The following is a 22,616-nucleotide window of genomic DNA, read 5'->3' as shown; positions in this document are numbered from 1 at the left end:
GCAAACACAAGAGTTTGAAATTGTCAATAAAAAGAGCGGTGGTACTTACAAGCCAGAGTTGGCCTGCTCCCAATGGCCAGCTTATAGTAGTGGAGTGCCTCAGAGAACTTGTTGTTTTCTTGTAGCAGCAAACCACTGTAACAGAGAAAGTTAAGGACTCTCATGGTTACAAATCTCAACAGAAGTGTGTGTCTGTTAAGACTGAATAACATAACATAAAACAACTAAATGTAATACAGTTTCCTAGTAAATACAGTACTGTAAAATGTAGTGCTACCAAATCTCTAGTTCTGTTCTAAACAATCAAATTCTGTAAATAATCTAAGGATCTGTTGAGTAACATCTAAAGCCCTTGGGGCTAGTGTTGAGTATTGAGTGTGTGCTTCCTGTTGTCCTCCCCTCAGGCTGACACAGCATGATTAATAACCTACTGTCACAGAAACAGCACCCAGGGGAATACAAAGCACCATTATCTCTCTGTGAAGACCACTGATCATTAGACAGTCGTGTGTGCCGGAACAGACTGGAGCCAGAAATCGGCCCCGTATTTGTAACACATCGGCCCTTTTTTTCCCCTCGAGGCAAAAAATGGACCAGCCCATCTGGCATTTGCCCGAAATGCCAGATGGCCAGTCCGCCCCTGCATGTGTGCGTGTGTGTGTGTGTGTGTGTAAGGAGAGACAGTCCTGCTCATGTATGCATACAGAGTCTATAGACACTCACAGGTTGTACAGCATGTCTGCCATGTTCCTGCGGTAGTAGAGGGCATTCCTGTATGCCTGCTCCGCCTCCGCCATCTTGCCCTGGTTCTTCAGGACATTCCCAAGGTTGCCCCATGCTGATAGAGGGAGGAATAAAGTAATTAAGGTTAACAGGGTCAACCAACATGGCTGCCTGCCCCTTTTGGACACACTATCACTTCCTGGGTTTACGGTTTGTTATCTAGCCTGGTCCCAGATCTATTTGTACTGTCTTGCCTCATCATGTCAAATGTCAAGTCAAACAATGAACATAGGCTATGTATAGAGTTGGTAAGACAGTACAAACTGATCTGGGATCAGGCTGGTTTTGACCCTCCTCAGAGGACATTGTGCAGGCTAAAACAGAGGGCATATCTGCTGCTACTGAACTACTGGGCTTAGAGACTGAGGACAGATAGAGTTGATGGCGCACCTGGGAGTTAGTGTGTCAAAGAGCCCAATTATTCCCTAACAGAAAAAGAAGAAAACAATGGCTCACCCTGACACTCCATAGTAGATTAATGGCATTACTGTAAAATGGATTGCAGATTAATTGACAGGTAAATTGGGTCTTGAAATGTCATAATAGTGAAAATTATAGGAATTAATCTGGTAGACAATTTTCAGTTGTCAAGTGGTAATTATATATTCTATTTTCCTACATCTACATCGATTAATGCTTTACCTCACATATAGAGGAAAATGCACATAGCCTGACAACCAAATTGACTGAATAGTGTTTCCCTTCAATATTTTAGCTTGAAAACTAAATCCATACTGCTTAGTATGGGCAGTTGGAATCCATCATGTATACATATGGGCTTATACACTATTTAACTGTGTCTACATACAGTACAGCTGAAGCCAGGGCACACTGGGGCAACAGTGTGAGCACTGTGAACAGGCCTGACAGAGAAAAATCTTCCCCTTAGACACGGTTTCTTCTTGTTCTCCTGATGGCTGTATAGGAGGGGAAAGTAAAATAGAGCTTATAGTAGTTACCGGGTTACCCGTGTAGCATTTCATTCAAATGTATCGAATGCTCACATATGCCAAAGGCCCCTTTGAGCTGTGCATTATTTATTAGTTAAGGCATCTGAGTGAGATATCCCAAAAGTCTCAAATTCAATATTAGCAAAGCCAAGCAGAGAAATAAAGACAAGAACTTTATTGGAAACACAATATTAAACGTTTTAAAATAAATATGCTAGAACAGAAAATGTTCTAAGTGGTGTTACCATCCACTGTGAATTTGTTAGGTCTCTTTTACTGTGTTTTCTCACAGAACTCATTCTCAATGCCTAACGAGCGTGTCACTATTTCAGACTCACAAATGGTATGAGGACAGTGAGCCAGGGAAGGAACATAGCTGCCGCAACATGTCCTGCCGTTACATCTGTCCCTAGCCCGGGATCACTATCTCAAGAATAACACGAGTACACTACTAGTTATTCAGTATTATCTTTGGATGACCCTGAATTTGAATGTTTGATTATTCAAGTATTCTAGTTTCCCCTCATTGCCAGTCAAGCAGGGATGTCAGTGAAGATGCCCTCCAAAAGTAAAAAGGAGAGAAACTGTAGTCTGCCCATAGTGAGGGATTTAGTAGGTTTACAATGGAGGCCTTGTGTTGAAAGGTCCTTCAGCCATGATATACTGCCTGGAGAGGATAAACTGTCTGGAAGTAGACATACTGTAAACAATTTAACAGGTAGCACTTAACACTCATGAATCCTCATGAGCTCCCGAGTGGTGCATCGGTCTAAGGCACTGCATCTCAGTGCAAGAGGTGTCACTACAGACCCTGGTTCGATTCCAGGCTGTATCACAACTGGCCGTGATTGGGAATCCCATAGGGCGGCGCACAATTGGCCCAGCATTGTCCGGGGTGGGCCGTCATTGTAAATAAGAATTTGTTCTTAACTGACTTATATATATTTTTTTATTACATCTTGAAAATCACACTTTCGTTCAATCCCAGGAAGTAGCTATCACTTAACGTGATGCTACTTTAGGTCATACAGTCAACCTGTAAATATATTATGTGAGAATGTTAAAGTGAAGAAGGCTGTCTAAGTAGGACCTTTTTCAGGCAGCTCTAAGCTACATTATTCAGTGCAGAAGTCATGAAAGCTCATCTGACATGACACACACTAGCCTGTTGAACACCTTTTAAAAGCACACTCAGGCTATAGAAACGTCATAGTCTGAAATGTTGTGTGAGTGTGTGAGTGAGGGAGTGAGGGAGTGTGTCTGTGTGTGTCGATCTGTCTGTGTATTACCTTTAGCAGGGTTAAAGTATATTCCTGACTTGTAGAGCATCTCCTCGTTCTGCCAGTCTTGGTTCCTCAGCACTGTTTTAACCCCAAACAGTAGGACCAGGGCAACGCTACAGTACACCACCACAGTCCTGGAGGAGCTCCACCTCAGCCGTACGTACAGGGCCCTCAGCCCCACCGCCAGCAGCAGACAGAAGCCCATACTGGGGATGTACAGTACCCTCTCTGCTATCACAAAGCCCACGTAGAAGAACAGGTTGGTGGCAGGGAGGAAAGGGACGGCCAATAGGCCCAAGGAGAACACCACTACGTTTTCAGTGGTGGGCAGTGGAGTCCTGGTGATGTAGTGCTTTTTGGTACCGTTCTGTGCACTAGCAGTGTGAGGCTCTGTTTCAGAGTTTGTGTGGTTGGAAACATCGGGGTGGTGGCAGCTGTGTCCATTGGTGTGGGACCTCCCGTTCCCGTTGGTTACATGATGGGCTTTTCCGTTGGTCTCCTTGCCCTTGACCTGGCGGGTGCGAAGCCCAAACCAAGCCAGAAGGAGCAGTCCCACATAGAAGGCCAAAGTATGAAGGTTCCTCCAATCGGCGATGCTTCTGATCAGAGGCAGGGCGTCCATAGACCAATCGAAGCTCAGGGTGTTTGGGCACAAGAGAAGCCACATGTTGACGGCGGGCAGATAGAGGAAGGTTAGAGTCCGAGTGAGGAGGGATGGGGAGTCCCCCGCTGGGTTGTCTGAGTTGGAGAAGTTGGGCGGTTTGTTACCCATCCAGTAGAGGCGGTATGCCAGCAGAACAGCCCCCCAGGCAGCCAACAGCAACACACTCAACAGCAGGTGGACGTTCCTCCTCTAGAAGAGAGAAAACAACAACAGAGCTGAAACTAGGAGGAACGGCAATCGACTGGAAAGCTAGCAGCAAAGGCAAGAAAAAATATTATGAGACGCTAGGGCCAAAGTAGTTTTCTGGTTGGTTGGTGATTTTTCTGACTCTTGGCATTTGATTTTGATCCAGGCCATGTTGGTAAATCGAGCATTAGATTGAATGTAATTTAGAAGAAAAAACGCAAGAGTCTGTTATGTAACGTTATCTGGAACAAAAGCTGTGTTCATGCACTATTTGTCCAGCCAAGTGTTAGCCTGCAGATTTAGAATGCATTGCAAGGAAAGTCAACTACAATTGATTTTATTGTTATGTTTTGGCTGTGATGTGGGGTTTTGAATACCCATGAACAGGAAGATATCAGTTAACCGTGAATGTCTTTGTTACTGGGGCTTATAAACCAAAACAAATCAAAAAAGAAAGGGGAAAAATGCCCTGTGACTTTGTCTTTGATTCAAGCCAAAATAATCACGGCTATACTGGATTCATTGACTGTTGCTGAGCAAATGTGGTCTTACATCATAGCATTCCCTTATTCTGTGTTATCTTTCTCCTCACGCACCTGGCCTTAGACATGACTAAATAAACACCAGAATACAGGCCAATAGACAGTCCTATTCATCATATAATGCAGGCTCGATATTAAACACTTTCTGAAACTCCTGCATGAAAATGATTATGAAGTATTGAGTGTTTGAAACTTGTGCACGTTTGTGGGAGTGCAGAAAAAAACCTGGCCTATATTGTTCCCAATAGAACTGTTCCTGCTGTAGGATCAACTAGTTTTTCTTACTGGGTTTATTTTGGAAGTCACACTACTGCTAAGAAATCTTTATGGCTTCCCTTCCAAAATATTGTCAGCTAATACATGCAGGGCAACATCCATTTGTGCCCTGCAGTGGTGCTCTGTATTCAAGGGAGGATGATCTCATACTGGTACAGTACACAACAATGAGGCTAGCATACAGTACATGCATTTCATGTCCCAGCAATGCAGTAATTGACTGATTTCCCCATAGAGATTCAATGTAGAGGATAGGGACATTACAAAGCAAAGCATTTTTGGTGTGTGACAGTGTTTCTATGTGTCTGTTTTGGGTGTGTGAGAGCGTACAGTATGTAGTGTGTGTGTGTGTTGGAGTTTCAGTGTAGTGTGTGAGTGTATGGGTAGTCTAGTGAGAGTGCATAGAGCCAGTACAAAACAATTACGATAAATAAATAATAAAGGGGGTCAATGTACATTTTCAGCATAGTCATATGATTAACTGTCCAACAAACAGCCCTGCAGCGTTTTTATTTATTCATGTATTTCATCTTTATTTAACTAGACAACTCAGTTAAGAACAAATTCTTACAATAACGGCCTACCAAAAGGCAAAATCGTTGCAATTGTCTTTAATTCATATCATTCCTTACAGATCTCAAGATTACAGGCTTACACAAAATGTAGTATTTGTTTTTATTCCCCATGTGCTGTATAGTATTCCTTTGGTAATATACACACAACCCTTCTTTACCATTAAATGGAAAGCCACGGCTAGTGTACAGGTGCAAATCCATTTGATGTCCCCTCTTCCATCTCTCCATGCCAAATAGATCACAGTGGCTAATAAGGAGTATCCTCAGTCGGACTGTGAACATGGGGTCCTAGCTCTGCCGGTTGCAGTGCAGGGGGCTTCAGGGCTTCTATGAGAAATGGGCAAGGGACAAGGCCAAGCGCATCATAGAAGACCCACGCACAAGCTTGCTGCACCCCGAGAAGGAGATTAAGGGTCCCACTGTTCAGTAACAATAGGAATAAAGTAAGTTTCATTCCATCAGTCACCAGACTGTTGAACAGTGGGACATAGGACAGATGCAGGCCAAACACACGGTCGGACAGTAGGCCGCAGAGACTTTGAATATGTGAAAATGTAAATGTGTGACTTGTGTACTAACTTTCCAGTTTTTCGTACTGCATGTAATATGTTGTGTTGTGTATTTGAATGCTGACATCACAAAATGAATTTCCATGTAAATGGGCAATAAAGTATATCGTATCATCGTATTAACCATAACCCGATTGGTAGCTTTATAAAATAACATCACTTCATTCCAAATGTGTAGTTAGTATAGCGACTTTATTTATTAACTGTATCTAGTAAATTACAGAAATAAATGTTGCAAATCTACATGTTGAAGACGTCATAATTCTGTTTAAATTCATTGATCCAAGTTTTTCTTCAAATAAACATTGAGTTGAGAGATTCTGCTATGCTGTACCACCCGTTACAATACCAACTATATACTGGTGTAGTGTCAGAGTAGCTACGAGATGATCATCGGATCATTAGATGTAGGACTATTGACAGTGATCAAATCTTGATGGATTCCAGCATTTAGTCTCTTTCCTTTTCCCCTGGTATGGTTTTGTGGGCCGGCTAGGCCCCCATGGAGTAGGCCTCATGTCAAAAGGCCCTGGTAGTTTAACTGTGTACCCAGCGGCAGGCTACAGAGGCTGAGAGGAAAATAATGACTGAAGAGAAAGGCAGAGCCAGCCTGAGACTCTTCCTATCTTCAGCAATTCTTCAGTGAAGGCACAAATTGTTCAGCAACAATGCTTTCCTAGTCATTGCCTTGAAATAGGCCTTCGGTATGTTGGAGCTAAATTTATTCACAATGCTTCTTGGAAAATGCTGTTGATTATGCCAAGTCGCATATGCTGGGGGAAAATAAAGACAGTTCCTGAGATTTAAAGACATGTATTAAACATGTATTCAGCCATGTGGTACTAATTTTGAGAGTAAGCCTGTTGATGTAGGCTATGCTACCATACAGTTCCATAGCAAGATACCTTTATCTTAGACTCCCTTGCTCAGGGGAGATCATCCCTATTAAAACAATGTGTAAGGGCAACACTATCAAAACCACAACAAAACTTTTGACAAATCAGGATATGATTTCCAAAGGAAGACAATCCACCACCGTTCTAGAGGTTAATATGTTGCTTGGCAACAGAAAGGTCACCAGTTCAATCCATATCCCACGTTTCTTGCTAATTCGACAACAACTGTCAAAAGTCTTAGGTGGGGGGCAATCAATATGTGAATTGATTGCCTTGCATCTATCTTCAGAGTTCGTACTGTTAGGTGACCTAAACTGGGATATGCTTAACACCCCGGCCGTCCTACAATCTAAACTAGATGCCCTCAACCTCACACAAATTATCAAGGAACCTACCAGATACAACCCCAAATCCGTAAACATGGGCACCCTCATAGATATCATACTAACCAACTTGCCCTCCAAATACACCTCTGCTGTTTTCAACCAGGATCTCAATGATCACTGCCTCATTGCCTGCGTCAGTTATGGGTCCGCGGTCAAACGACCACCCCTCATCACTGTCAAACACTCCCTAAAACACTTCTGCGAGCAGGCCTTTCTAACCGACCTGGCCCATGTATCATGGAAGGATATTGGCCTCATCCCGTCAGTAGAGGATGCCTGGTTGTTCTTTAAAAGTGCTTTCCTCACCATCGTAAATGGAGAACAAGAGCACCTCCTCCCAGCTGCCCACTGCACTGAGGCTAGGAAACACTGTCACCACCAATAAATCCACGATAATCGAGAATTTCAATAAGCATTTCTCTATGGCTGGCCATGCTTTCCACCTGGCTACCCCAAACTCGGCCAACAGCTTTGCACCCCCGCAGCAAGTGGCCCAAGCCCCCCCCCCCCTTTCTCCTTCACCCAAATCCAGACAGCTGATGTTCTGAAAGAGTTGCAAAATCTGGATCCCTACAAATCAGCTGGGCTAGACAATCTGGACCCGCTCTTCCTAAAATTATCCGCCGCCGTTGTTGCAACCCCTATTACTAGCCTGTTCAACCTATTTCGTATCGTCTGAGATTCATAAAGATTGGAAAGCAGCCGCGGTCATCCCTCTTTTCAAAGGGGGAGACACTCTAGACCCAAACAGTTACAGACCGATATCCATCCTGCCCTGCCTTTCTAAAGTCTTCGAAAGCCAAGTTAACAAATAGATCACCGACCATTTCGAATCCCACCGTACCTTCTCCGCTATGCAATCTGGTTTCCGAGCTGGTCACGAGTGCATCTCAGCCACGCTCAAGGTCCTAAACGATATCATAATCGCCATTGATAAAAGACAGTACTGTGCAGCCGTCTGCATCAACCTGGCCAAGGCTTTCGACTCTGTCAACCACCGTATTCTTATCGGCAGACTCAACAGTCTTGGTTTCTCAAATGAATGCCTCGCCTGGTTCACTAACTACTTCTCAGATAGAGTTCAGTGTGTCAAATCGGAGGGCCTGTTGTCGGGACCTCTGGCAGTCTCTTTTGGGGTGCCACAGGGTTCAATTCTCAGGCCAACTCTTTTCTCTGTATATATCAACGATGTCGCTCTTGCTGTTGGTGATTCTCCTCAACGCAGACAACACCATTCTGTATACATCTGGCCCTTCTTTGGAAAATGTGTTAACAAACCTCCAAACGAGCTTCAATGCCATACAACACTCCTTCAGTGGCCTACAACTGCTCTTAAATGGCAGTAAAACTAAATGCATGCTCTTCAACCGATTGCTGCCCGCACCCGCCCGCCTGACTAGCATCACTACCCTGGACGGCTCTGCTTTAGAATATGTGGACAACTATAAATACCTAGGTGTCTAACTAGAGTGTAAACTCTCCTTCCAGACTCATATTAAGCATCTCCAATCCAAAATGTAATCTAGAATCAGCTTCCTATTTCGCAACAAAGCATCCTTCACTCATGCTGCCAAACATACCCTCATAAAACTGACTATCCTACCGATCCTCGACTTCGGCGATGTCATTTCCAAAATAGCCTCCAACACCCTACTCAGCAAATTGAATGCAGTCTATCACAGTGCCATCCGTTTTGTCACCAAAGCCCCATATACTACCCACCACTGCGACCTGTATGCTCTCGTTGGCTGGTCCTCGCTCCATATTTGTCGCCAAACCCACTGGCTCCAGGTCATCTATAAGTCTTTGCTAGGTAAAGCTCCGCCTAATCTCAGCTCACTGGTCACCATAGCAACACCCACCCGTAGCATGCGCTCCAGCAGGTATATTTCACTGGTCATCCCCAAAGCCAACACCTAATTTGGCCGCCTTTCCTTCCAGTTCTCTGGTGCCAATGACCGGAACGAATTGCAAAAATCACTGAAGTTGGAGACTTACATCTTCCTCACTAACTTTAAGCGTCAGCTGTCAGAGCAGCTTACCGATCGCTGCAGCTGTACACAGCCCATCTGTAAATAGCCCATCTACCTCATCCCCATATTTTTTTTTTTTTTTTGGCACACCAGTATTTCTACTTGCACATCTTCATCTGCACATTCTATCACTCCAGTGTTAATTGCTAAATTGTAATTACTTCGCCACTATGGCCTATTTATTGCCTTACCTCCTTACTTCATTTGCACACACTGTATACAGATTTTTCTATTGTGTTATTGACTGTACGTTTGTTTATCCTATGTGTAACTCTGTGTTGTTTATGTCGCACTGCTTTGCTTTATCTTGACCAGGTCGCAGTTGTAAATGAGAACTTGTTCTCAACTGGCCTACCTGGTTAACTTCTTTATGATATGGGGCAGCATTTTCACTTTTGGATGAATTGCGTGCCCATAGTGAACTGCCTCCTACTCTGTCCCAGATGTTAATATATGCATATTATTATTACTATTGGATATAAAACACTCTGAAGTTTCTAAAACTGTTTGAATGATGTCTGTGACATCCAAACAGGAAGTGAGAATTCTGAGACTGGTCAATGTTCAACTCATTGCCGATTCAATTCCCAGGAAGATATGGATCTGTTTGCACTTCCTACGCCTTCCACTAGATGTCAACAGTCTTTAGAACGTGGAATGAAGCCTCTAGTGTGATGTGGGGCTGGATGGGAGGTGTTTCAGTCATTGGTCTGGCAGAATGCCATTTCCTGGTCACGCGCTTTCCTCATGATATCGCCTTGCGTTCCATAACTTCTACAGACATGAAGGAATGCTCCGGTTGGAACGTTATTGGATACATATGATAACAACATCCTGAAGATTGATTCTCTACTTAGTTTGACCAGTTTATTCGACCTGTTATATAACTTTTTGAAGTTTTCGTCCGAGTTCGCCTGCATTTGCGCGAGCGTTTGGACATGTGCACTAAACATGCTAGCAAAAGTAGCTACTTAGACATAAGTAATGGACATTATCGAACAAAACAACGATTTATTGTGGAACTAGGATTCCTGGGAGTGCATTCTGATGAAGATGATCAAAGGTAAGGGAATATTTATGATGTAATTTCGTATTTCTGTTGACTCCAACATGGCGGAGACATGTTGTTATGTTTGAGCGCCGTCTCAGATTATTGCAAACTTTCAAAGTTTATGATGAGTATTTCTGTTATTTGACGTGGCTCTCTACAATTTCTCAGAATATTTTGGAGGCATTTCTGAACATGGCGCCAATGTAAACCGAGATTTGTGGATATAAATATGCACATTATTGAACAAAACATAAATGTATTGTGTAACATGATGTCCTATGAGTGTCATCTGATGAAGATCATCAAAGGTTAGTGATTAATTGTATCTCTATTTCTGCCTTTTGTGACTACTATCTTTTGCTGGGAAAATGGCTGTGTTTTTCTGGGGCTATGTACTGAGCTAACATAATTGTTTGGTGTGCTTTCGCCGTAAATACTTTTTGAAATCAGACATGTTGACTGGATTCACAACATGTGTAGCTTTAATTTGGTGTCTTTGATGTGGGATTTCATGAAAGATTGATTTTTATAGTAATATATTTCAATTTGGCGCGCTACATTTTTTCTGGCTTTTGGCCAAGTGGGACGCTACCGTCCCACATATCCCAGAGAAGTTAAATAAAGATTAAATAAATAAAAAATGTAAATAAAAAAAGGTCAGGTCCCTGTGGAAACGGTTGAAGAGGGACAGTTTCACACGTTAACAGACACCTCAGCATTACTTCAGGTAAACAGCATACAATGGCTATTCTTCCCGAAATAAAGAATAAAGAAATCATTGGTTTTCATGTTATAAAATTCCTACTAAACTTGTTCCATGGAGGTTTAAAGCTATTACAACACCCGGCCATGATACATCTTTCGGAAAGGTAATAACCCACCGTGAACTTAGTCGTTCTGCTCCAAGGCAACAAATGGACAACTACAGCATTATTGACTACAGTATTACATCTCTTGATAAACACCACACCAATATCACTGTGTTAATTGCTGTGGCGAATTGAAGGCATCTGTGTCAGGAGTCTGTGAAAGGACAAACTCTAAGACAGAGGGGCTGATGTGTAAGCAGAGGCATAGAGAGACGGAAAGTAGGTTAGCAGCCTTATAGGACAGGAAGAAATAAGGGCCCACTTCCCCTGGAACCGAGGTTAATAGCACAGCTATGTATCATAGGACTATAAAGGAAGAGTGAGTGACAGATGAATGTGGCATGTACTGTATGTTTTAGCTGACCACCGGATTAGCCATTGGGTCGGTTCAAAGGACTCGCCATGCTTATGACTAAAATAAACCGATGAACAAAGGGGATTATGGTCAATGTCATCATCCCTTTACATTGGGGCTTGTATTCAGCAAATAATATATCTCACTGTACAGCTTTCACTTTAAAGATGATCTGACCTTTGGATAGCCTGGTTCCAGATGACCACAGGAGTTGGCAAAACAGCATAAACAGATCTGGGAGCAGGATAACATTGGGACGCTCTTATGACAGCATACAGTGGGGCAAAAAAGTATTTAGTCAGCCACCAATTGTGCAAGTTCTCCCACTTAAAAAGGTGAGAGAGGCCTGTAATTTTCATCATAGGTACACTTCAACTATGACAGACAAATGTGAAAAAAAAATCCAGAAAATCACATTGTAGGATTTTTAATGAATTGATTTGCAAATTATGGTGGAAAATAAGTATTTGGTCAATAACAAAAGTTTATCTCAATAACTTTGTTATATACCTCTTTGGCATGACAGAGGTCAAATGTTTTCTGTAAGTCTTCACAACGTTTTCACACACTGTGCTGTGATTTTTGGCCCATTCCTCATGCAGACTCCTCTAGAGCAGTGATGTTTTGGGCTGTTGCGGGCAACACGGACTTCAACTCCCTCCAAAGTTCTCTATGGGATTGAGATCTGGAACTGGCTAGGCACTCCGGACTTGAAATGCCTCTTACGACAGCCATCTTCGTTCCCGGGCGTGTGTTTGGGATCATTGTCATGCTGAAAGACCCAGCCACAGTTTCTCTTCATGTCTCTTTCACTCAAAATCTACAGATACATGGCCCATTCATTCTGTCCTTTACACGGATCAGTCGTCCTGGTCCCTTTGCAGAAAAACACCCAGCATGATGTTTCCACCCCATGCTTCACAGTAGGTATGGTGGTTCTTGGATGCAACTCAGCATTCTTTTGTCCTCCAAACACGACGAGTTGAGTTTTACCAAAAAGTTCTATTTGGTTTCATCTGACCATATGACATTCTCCAATCTTTTCGGATCATCCAAATGCTCTCTAGCAAACTTCAGACGGGCTGGACATGTACTGGCTTAAGCAGGGGACACGTCTGGCACTGCAGGATTGAGGCCTGGCGGCGTAGTGTGTTACTGATGGTAGGTTGTTACTTTGGTCCAGCTCTCTGCAGGTCATTCACTAGGTCCCCCGTGTGGTTCTGGATTTTGTGCTCACCGTTCTTTGTGATCATTTTGACCCCACGGGGTGAGATCTTGCGTGGAGCCCCAGATCGAGGGAGATTATCAGTGTGTCTGTTATGTCTTCCATTCCAAATATTGCTCCACAGTTGATTTTTCAAACCAAGCTGCTTACCTATTGCAGATTCAGTCTTCCAGCCTGGTGCAGGTCTACAATTTGTTTCTGGTGTCCTTTGACAGCTCTTTGGTCTTGACCATAGTGGAGTTGGAGTGTGACTGTTTGAGGTTGTGGACAGGTGTCTTTTATACTGATAACAAGTTAAACAGGTGCCATTAATATAGGTAACGAGTGGAGGACAGAGGAGCCTCTTAAAGGAAAGTTACAGGTCTGTGAGACCAGAAATCTTGCTTGTTTGAGTGACAAATACTTATTTCCACCATAATTTGCAAATCATTCATTAAAATCCTACAATGTGATTTTCTGGATTTTTTCTCATTTTGTCTGTCATCAGTTGAAGTGTACCTATGATGAAAATTACAGGCCTCTCTCATCTTTTTAAGTGGGAGAACTTGCACAATTGGTGGCTGACTTAATACTTTTTTGGGTTGAAATATGTTGATGACATTTAATGCTTTTCAACAGATATAAATCAGCAGTATTGTTGGTGGCCACCCTACATCCCAGATCACCCTGCCGTTAGGTCCCACAGTTTTGTCTTATGAACTTCTCGGGAACCTGTCGGCTGTCCGCTTGAAAAACTCCACAAATCTCACCATCGGCTTTACACACACTAAATCCAACTCGAAAAACGATTACAGTGCAAAGTAGCTCCGCCACTTCTCAAATTGAAACAAGCGGGAGAAACTGTAAATAAGATTATGTGGATGTAGACGGAGACCACGGCCTGAAGCTGCTGTAGGATGATGGCAGGGAGCCAGAGTAAGAGGTACTGTAGCCACGTAACGAACACCACGCAACCACCCCACTCTGCAGGGCTGAGCTCGCTGCGCACGGCTGCCTCTGGCTCTGCCAGGCAGATTTATCCCTGTTGTGATGGGACCACCCTCCAGAAGGGCAGGGAGTCTTTCCTGCTGCCTGTGTGCTGCTGATGGCTCTCTGGCCCAGGGCCAACACATATGAACTACCTGGCTCAGGCACAAAAGTATGTCATGCTAACTCTAACTCACTCCCCAGCCTTGGTGCACACTGTCAAACACCACCATGCTAACCACATCCATATGTTTGTTGGAGTTTTCTTTATTCACGTGTGTATATGTTCTGATGTTTCTCTGTTAAGTACAGGCTAATACCTTAGGGCAGTACGGCAAACATGAAAAAAGCCTTTAATGATATTGACACAACATTTGTGACCTCTGAAATCTTTTGTATATGGACTAACCTCACTGCCTGCAAAACAGGATTTCAGTTGAACATACTGGAAATGCATTAGGGCCTGCTAATAAAACTCTCAAGGGTTTACTTTTCGGCGGTGGATAACTAGAGGACCATCACTATTATCTCACAAGTAAACAAACATGTGCGTCTCCCTAATATGCCTCCAGTTAAAACGTCCACCTTTTCAAAAGCATAAGTTCAAATAGGGGCCCGGCGAGGGGTACCCGATTGCTAAAACCCCATTATGATGCAAGCCAAGGAATTCCAGCTTTGTCTCGTTTGTCTTTAATCCAGTTTAGCTTGAAATAAGTGGTTTAGCACAACCCGGTAGGAAGCATGGGGCTTTTCTTTTGTATTTCAGGCTCAATCAGTTCAGAACTGAAACAATTTTGCCTTTATGAGGCAGGCGAAGAAAATATCCTTGGAGATGAAGTGCAAAATAGACCAATTCACAGAAAGTCTTTTCTGGTGCTTTGAATGCCTTTCTTCTCAACACTTGGGGTGGAAGCTACCGGTAAGAAAATTAAATCCAGAAAGGATTCTTGAGTGCTGCCACTGAATTGTCGGATAGGTGCTGTGTCATTGATTATGCTTGGTGACCGGAATGGGCAGCGTTTAATTTTTTTTGGGGGGGGCAATCCGGTTTTCAAAACCCACACACATTTACTTTTGAATATGTCATTTAGAACCTACCATCGTTCAACATTACTTTGAGTACCATCTACTACATGTTACACCTAACAAATTCATCTAAAGCCAATCTCCCAGCTGGTTTGTAGTTGGGGGCACTGCCAGATCCAGTCAGCCTGACAGATCAACCCCACCATAAAACCAATCCTTTGAAATGAGAAGTGGCGTGCCTGACCTCTCTCTCATCTTCATCGTTACCCAGATCGATCGCCCAACGGGGGACTTTCTTCATGGATTTCCTTCACACAAATAGATTGGAGACAACTCCAACCATATGAACCAACCGCTTTAAACCACAGAATGACCTCCAAAATCTTTAGCATGCAGCACATGCAAAAGCCCTTTTTGTCCTGTCATGTACTATTGGATAATCTGTGTTCTCTCTTCTTATCTGACGGATTTGTTCTGGTCTTTGGCTTTCAGTAAGCATGGAACCCTGGTGAGTAAAACACTGATTGTTTGCAGCCAAGATAAGAGGCTGGCTATTTTACTTCCATAAAATGTGTTGTGGACTACCAACAGCTGGCCAAGGTTTCCTCGATGGTTTCGCATGTTAGGCAGTAGCGTTACCACGATACTAGTATCGTAATACTAAGAAGTAAGGAAGCAAAAGGAAACAAAACATGAAGCGGACTCGATTTCTTTAGGAAAACAGTCCCAATGTTGACAAAAACAGTCTTATATTATCACCCAGAGGCACATTTGTTTATTTTGCAAGCTGTAGAACACATTATTTTACATACAGTAGGTTTTAAAAGGACCATAGAGTTGAGTCTGCTTCGCGTTTTATTTTTTGCCAAGGAAAATCTGGTATCGTTGTATCTGGCAGTCATGTTGTGACCATAGGCCATAGGGTCCGAGGGGTTACAGGGTCAAACTTTCAAACCTTCAGTGAGTCAGCCACAGCAGTGGCCTGGATCAAAGCATGTATCATGGCTGAACCTCCTTACAGCCCAGACACAACCCACAGAGTCAGGTGGTCCTGGTATGGAAGGTATGGAACCCCCTTCGTCACCATTACTGAGGATCAAATGGAATCTGCCAAGAGACAGCCATGGAAAAACCCACAGTAGACTCTGGGAATGGACCAGAGATGAGGCAGGAATCTGGTTGAGATAAAATCGGACATTTATTGACTGTGAAACATTGAAGATAAAAACATGGGGGCTTCCAGCAGAGTGGCAAAGGCCAGGAAGAGGGGAAGATGAGAGGATGGCACAGCATCACTTCACATGACAGGACATTACCTACTAAAGAGTATAACTCTGCATGAGACTTACAACATTCATCATCCATAGTTATCTTGGTAAAATATTCAATGACATGAAGTACTCACTGCTGAACTTTAAAAGCACTTTATTTCCTTTCTATACTAATATTGATTGGATTAGGCATTCTGTTTCAGCCTACAGTGGCTTGCGAAAGTATTCACCCCCTTGGCATTTTTCCTATTTTGTTGCCTTACAACCTGGAATTAAAATAGATTTTTGGGGGGATTTGTATCATTTGATTTACACAACATGCCTACCACTTTGAAGATGCAATATATTTTTAATTGTGAAACAAACAAGAAATAAGACAAAAAAACTGAAAACTTGAGCGTGCAAAACTACTCACCCCTTGAAAGTCAATACTTTGTAGAGCCACCTTTTGCAGCAATTACAGCTGCAAGTCTCTTGGGGTATGTCTCTATAAACTTGGCACATCTAGCCACTGGGATTTTTGCCCATTCTTCAAGGCAAAACTGCTCCAGCTCCTTAAAGTTGGATGGGTTCCGCTGGTGTACAGCAATCTTTAAGTCATACCACAGATTCTCAATTGGACTGAGGTCTGAGCTTTGACTAGGCCATTCCAAGACATTTAAAAGTTTCCCCTTAAACCACTCGAGTGTTGCTTTAGCAGTATGCTTAGGGTCATTGTCCTGCTGGAAGGTGAACCTCTGTCCCAGTCTCAAATGTCTGGAAGACTGAAACAGGTTTCCCTCAAGAATTTCCCTGTATTTAGGTGATGAGAGGTGTTGAGTATGCGCCAGACATAGCGTTTTCCTTGATGGCCAAAAGCTCAATTTTAGTCTCATCTGACTAGAGAACCTTCTTCCATATGTTTGGGGAGTCTCCCACATGCCTTTTGGCGAAGACCAAACGTGCTTGCTTATTTTTTTCTTTAAGCAATGGCTTTTTTTCTGGCCACTCTTCCGCAAAGCCCAGCTCTGTGGAGTGTATGGCTTAAAGTGGTACTATGGACAGATACTCCAATCTCTGCTGTTGAGCTTTGCAGTTCCTTCAGGGTTATTTTTGGTCTCTTTGTTGCCTCTCTGATTAATGCCCTCCTTGCCTGGTCCATGAGTTTTGGTGGGCCACCCTTTGTTGGGGTGCCATATTCTTTAAATTTTTTAATAATGGATTTAATGGTGCTCCGTGGGATGTTCAAAGTTTCGGATATTTTTTTTATAACCCAACCCTGATCTGTACTTCTCCACAACTTTGTCCCTGACCTGTTTGAAGAGCTGCTTGGTCTTCATGGTGCCGCGTACTTGGCGGTGCCCCTTGCTTAGTGGTGTTGCAGACTCTGGGGCCTTTCAGAACAGGTGTATATATACTGAGATCATGTGACCGATCATGTGACACTTAGATTGCACACAGGTGGACTTTATTTAACTAATTATGTGACTTCTGAAGGTAATTGGTTGCACCATATCTTATTTAGGGTCTTCATAGCAAAGCATGTGAATACATATGCACACACCCCTTTCCAGTTTTTTTTGCGCAGAATTTTTTGAAACAAGTTATTTATTAAATTTCACTTCAAAAAGTTGGACTATTTTGTGTATGTCCATTATATGAAATCCAAATAAAAATCCATTTAAATTACAGGTTGTAATCCAACAAAATAGGAAAAATGCCAAGGGGATGAATATTTTTGCAAGGCACTATATATACAAAACCAAGGAGGAATTTCACCCTAGATGATGAGCGCAAATAGAGCCTGGAAACTGTTTAAACTGAAATGCCTTGAGTTACGCCAGCTCATGTTCTGTTGGTCAGCCTTTATTAACCATAATCACAAAATCAACAGAGGACCCCTTACAGAATTCTACATTCCAGCACCTCTCTTCCTCTCTCTCCGTCTCCCAGCTCTCAAACTCCACCTCTTTAGCACACTCTCATTTGATGTTCCAATAATCCTCTCTGCTCCTTCTGAGGAAACCACAATCACACAAACTCCTGTGGAAATGGTTCCTTTTCGTGCCAAAGACAGGTGACCCTGGTTTGAGGGTCAGTGAGGTTCCCCTTTCCCATGTGGTCCCCTTGTGCCTTAATTAGAGCCCATTAATGCCCCCCATCAGTAGAAATAATTTATGGCAACCTGAAGAGCTTAATTCAAAGTGTAAAAACGACATGTTTTCCTCACCCCAACTGGAGAGAGGCTCTTGAGTGGATGAAATGTGAACTTCTAGTGTCGGGTAAGCGGATCGCTGTGTAGAACAACGCTGGGTAGGGAATGTGCTGCGTTAGCTGGAGCGCTACAGTTTCTCTCCCTGAAGTATGATGGAGGTGGTCTAACACCAACCCGAAAGCCTTAGGAAACATAAACAGTCAATCAATGGGAGATCCTTATGTTGTTGAGTCTGGTCATGCAAAGGGTCATGCTCACTTGAAAATGTGCTGACTTCATAGAGTTGTTACTCACATTAGCTCCTCATCCATCAACAGTGGAATCAGAATTAAATCAATATCAATTCATTCAAGTGCCTTATTACCAGGCCAACGGAAATACGTTTGAATATGTGTCTTCATTAGTAACCAATATTAGCCAAAACCGTTCGCAGAAGAGGAGAACGGGTAATGGAGACAAAATGAAAACACTGTAATGACAACAGAAAACACAAGTCAAAACATTTAATTTTAAGGGCCTGAAATCTAACCAGTGACAGCTCCTATATTCTAGTCCTCCGGTTTCCCTATCTATTTATCTTGTTCGCTTGGCTGTGTGAGTCCTGCTTGGCTGTGTGAGAAATACATGTCTAATCTGCTGAGACAAGATGCTGATTCAAGTTTGCTTGCAGGGGGGAGGAAAGACAGAGGACAGAGGTCCTGGAGTTTGATGATAATTCCGCACGATCCACAAAAACTGCATGGATTTGGGATTTCTATAGAGCCACATGCTGTATATTCCCAGTCGCCTGTTGGTTGACAACACTTGTTGAATATTTGAAAGAGCTTTGCCCTCTGCCTGGGATTCCTACTCATTACCATGCCGTTTGGCAGATCAGACCACTGTAAGCCTCTTCACAGAACATGCTTGGAGGCAGACAAGAGCTCTGATTATCTAAGCCAAGAAGATCTGCTGTCATAGGGCTGTCAGAAGCAAATCGCTTTCACTTCTGTGAGAGAGGGGTCATTTCATAGAGTGGTTTTCACTGACATTGTTGTGTTGTTTTGTTTTGTTAATCTTCACCGCATCTCTGTGACAATGTAATATTAGCGCTGTTTCTATTGGCCACACTTCAATAAAGACAAAGTGATGACTTGTGGTGTGACAATGAATTGCTGACGTAGGTTTATAGGGAGCATTTAGTGGGTAATATTGGTTTTAAGGCCTCCCGAGTGGAGCTGTGGTCTAAGGCACTGTATTGCAGTGCTAGAGGTGTCACTATAGACCCTGGATTGATCCCAGGCTGTGTCGCTGCCGGCCGCGGGAGACCCATGAGAAGGCGCACAATTGGCCCAGTTTCGTCCGGGTTAGGGGAGGGTTTGGCCGGCCGGGATGTCCTTGTTCCATTGCGCTCTAGCGACTCGGGCCGGGCGCATGCACGCTGACTACGGTCGCCAGCTGTACGGTGTTTCCTCTGATGCATTGGTGTGGCTGGTTTCCGGGTTAAGGGAGCGTTGTGCCAAGAAGCAGAGCGGTTTAGTGGGGTCTTGTTTCGGAGGACGCATGGCTCTTGACCTTTGCCTCTCCCTAGTCCGTACGGAAGTTGCAGCGATGGGACAAGACTAACTACCAATTGGATATCACAACATTCGGGACTAAAAAGTACACTAAAATTATAATATTTTTTTTAAATATTGGTTTTAAGATCAAATCCCACCTGATAACAAGCAATTTGACATTCACCCCGGATCTAGTCATAATCGCTATTTCAGTTATAAATATGAGAGTGAATTAAATTGTCTATACACAAAAGTTAAATATGAACAGATAAATATATGACAACCCCTCCCACACACACAATCACACGATCACACCGCAAGGTAAAGTGAAGGATAAAAACCTTGCAGGTTTCACGAATGAATGACTAAACAGATAATAATTAGCTTGTCAGAGACAGTGTGAGTGTGAGCGTGAGTGTGAACGTGTGTGTGTGTGTGTGTGTGTGTGTGTGGTAGAATATCGGAGCCAATTTCTCATTACAGAGCACTCAATAGAAACCCCCCTCAAATACAGTCACAGAAATATTGACAAAAAATATGGACAAAATTATTATACTGGTGACAAAGACCATTAATAATCAAGAGTAAACATTATTTTGCTCCATTATTTTTTACACTTAATCAGAAAATATCCAGAAGACATTTAGGAATAACATTTCTTTTTTTCTTTTTTTTTACAGCTATTTAAAAAGCCCTGAACAAAAAAAGAAGTGCATCGAACTGGCTTACATTTGCTGAATACAAAAACGTCTGAGTGAAGGACGTCAGATGGAACATTGCCCTGAGAATGTTCCATCCAGAGCCTCCATCTTTATCTTTATTTTTCTCTCCCTATTTCTCTCTCCATTAACTCTGTAAATCTTTCTCTCTCGCTCTCTCTCTGCCCATCACTCTCCCTCTTTACCTCATTCCTCTCTCTCTTTACCTCATTCCTCTCTCACTCCCCATTCTTCCTTTCTTCCCTTCCTCCCTCTCCTCTCTTTCCCTCCTCATCTCCAGAAGCCTTGGCAGCAGGGAGATGTAGGTGGGCAGTGGTCTACTGGCCTTGGCTGCTGTGCTCAGAGAGCGATCACAGCCCTGTCACATAACCATAGCAGACAGCTAGTCAATCATCATAAAGCTAGCCAATCAACGCAGGTAAAATGAGACCACAACTCTGCTCTGGGTGAGCTCAGAAAAAATGATATTGATGTTATAGGACAACATGCAGGAGAGCTCTCACAAATATACGTTCCTATTTTCTGTGCCTTTCTTGGGTTCAGACGTAAATGCAAAAAAAGCAAGCGGTAGGCCTTTATTAGAGTATATTACTGACCACCCCACAAGACACAATGTAATTAAAGTGGATAAAAAATATTTGATCGAAGAGGATAACAGATAACACATTGTGGTTAATAAAGCAGTATTTTCAGGCTGTATTGGGCACATCACAGCAACTACACTACCATCCTCACTTATACTCCCAAATTAGCTGGTTCTGGCTGAATGACTTGACGTGTCTCTTTATTGGGCAAGGTTTAGTAATTGAATCAAGGCTGAAATAGTTTTTCACGAGAAAAATATTAATTGCTTTGAGTTCCAAAAGAGTGGTTTGTGACAATCCAATCACAGTTAGAAAAATATAAATGAACCTTAAGGCGTTTTCTGTTTTGACCCTATGATCACTCGACTACACAGCTGATGCCCCCTGGACTGTTTCAATAACATGGTGCCACATTTTGTTTACCTGTCAGCCCCAGCCTCGAACTCAGGTCCTGTATGTACCTAACTGAGCCGCTCTGCCCATTCATCGCCATTTACCCGTTGTTGTCTTAGCTCTCCTGATCAACACCTGTGATTGCTTTATGCCTCTCTCTAATGTCAATATGCCTTGTCTACTGCTGTCTTGGCTAGTTTTTACTGTTTTATTTCACCATAGTGCCTTCAGTCCCGCTCAAAATGCCTTAGATAGCCCTTTCGTCAAACCACACACACGTGGAGACCTCACCTGGCTTAACTTGTCCCACCAGAGACTAAACCTCTCTCATCGTCACTCAATGCCTAGGTTTAGCTCCACTGTACTCACATCCTACCATACCCTTGTCTGTACATTATTGTTACGCACGCCTCTGAGAAGAGGGAACGCAACACCCTGCTACAACTCAACTCTCTGTGAAGTGCAAGAGGTATGGACTGTAGGCGTGAGTAAGGACGACAAAGGCAGATTTTACCGTTACTAGGATTTATTTCCTTACGGTAATATGGGGAAAAGGGGCTGGACGGAACCAAAGCAAAGAAAGTAAATATCAAAACTTCCCCCTTTCCTATCTAACCTGCCTACCCACCTATCTTAGCACCACCTGGTGCCCTAACCAAAATACAGGGGGTGGTCCGCCCAGGTCTTACCTAGTGTGCCTAGACAATGAATATACTACGGGTATATGTATGCCCGCGGGCCTCTTGCCTAAGCACTCCCAAAGTGCCTTCTCCTTCCCCCCTGGGAACAAATGAAACAGAACAATCCAAACAATTTCAATAATCAAAACACTGCGTCCTATTGACACACAAAAGACATAACCAATCAACCAATACAGGTCACACTAATCATCTCCCTCTGAGAACCACCAATACAGTATATCACCCTCAGCCTCCTCTCTCAGCAATGATCTCCCAGTTATGATCTCTTTTCCTGAACAGAACACTGGCTTTTATATTCCTCAGGTGGCAAAGGTAATTAGTGTCAGCTGCTTCTTGACGAGGGGGCGTGGTCAGCTCTCCAATTATCAATTAGCCATGGAGAACTCAGGAAGCTATCTCCTGAAACACACACTCAAATACATACCACAACACAGAAAACTGGGGAACGTAACAATTATGCCTTGAATCTATTCTAACACGCCCAGAAATCTGCTCATTCTATTCTGTCACCAACAAACTAGACAGCCAGTTCATATAGCCTTTAGCCGTACCCTTATCCTACTCCTTTTCTGTTCCTCTGG

At 43.1% G+C, this 22,616-nt stretch overlaps 1 protein-coding gene across 2 annotated transcripts in view; it reads right to left on the bottom strand.

Moving 5' to 3' along the window:
- LOC111962607 (protein O-mannosyl-transferase TMTC2-like) overlaps positions 1-22,616 on the bottom strand; it is a 165,602-nt gene that overhangs the window by 35,946 nt on the left and 107,040 nt on the right. For both annotated transcript variants that reach the window (XM_023985818.1, XM_023985820.1), the window contains exons 3-5: positions 3,023-3,869; positions 724-838; positions 50-135 (exon numbers count right to left, since the gene is read on the bottom strand). In XM_023985818.1, the coding sequence (XP_023841586.1) occupies positions 50-135; positions 724-838; positions 3,023-3,869 (1,048 nt within the window). The remainder of the gene's footprint in view (positions 1-49; positions 136-723; positions 839-3,022; positions 3,870-22,616) is intronic.

Source organism: Salvelinus sp. IW2-2015, linkage group LG4q.1:29, assembly GCF_002910315.2.
Source record: "Salvelinus sp. IW2-2015 linkage group LG4q.1:29, ASM291031v2, whole genome shotgun sequence".
Classification (NCBI taxonomy): Eukaryota; Metazoa; Chordata; class Actinopteri; order Salmoniformes; family Salmonidae; genus Salvelinus; species Salvelinus sp. IW2-2015.
The sequence above is the reverse complement of the archived record's forward strand: the minus strand, read 5'-3'. Positions and strand labels throughout refer to the sequence as shown.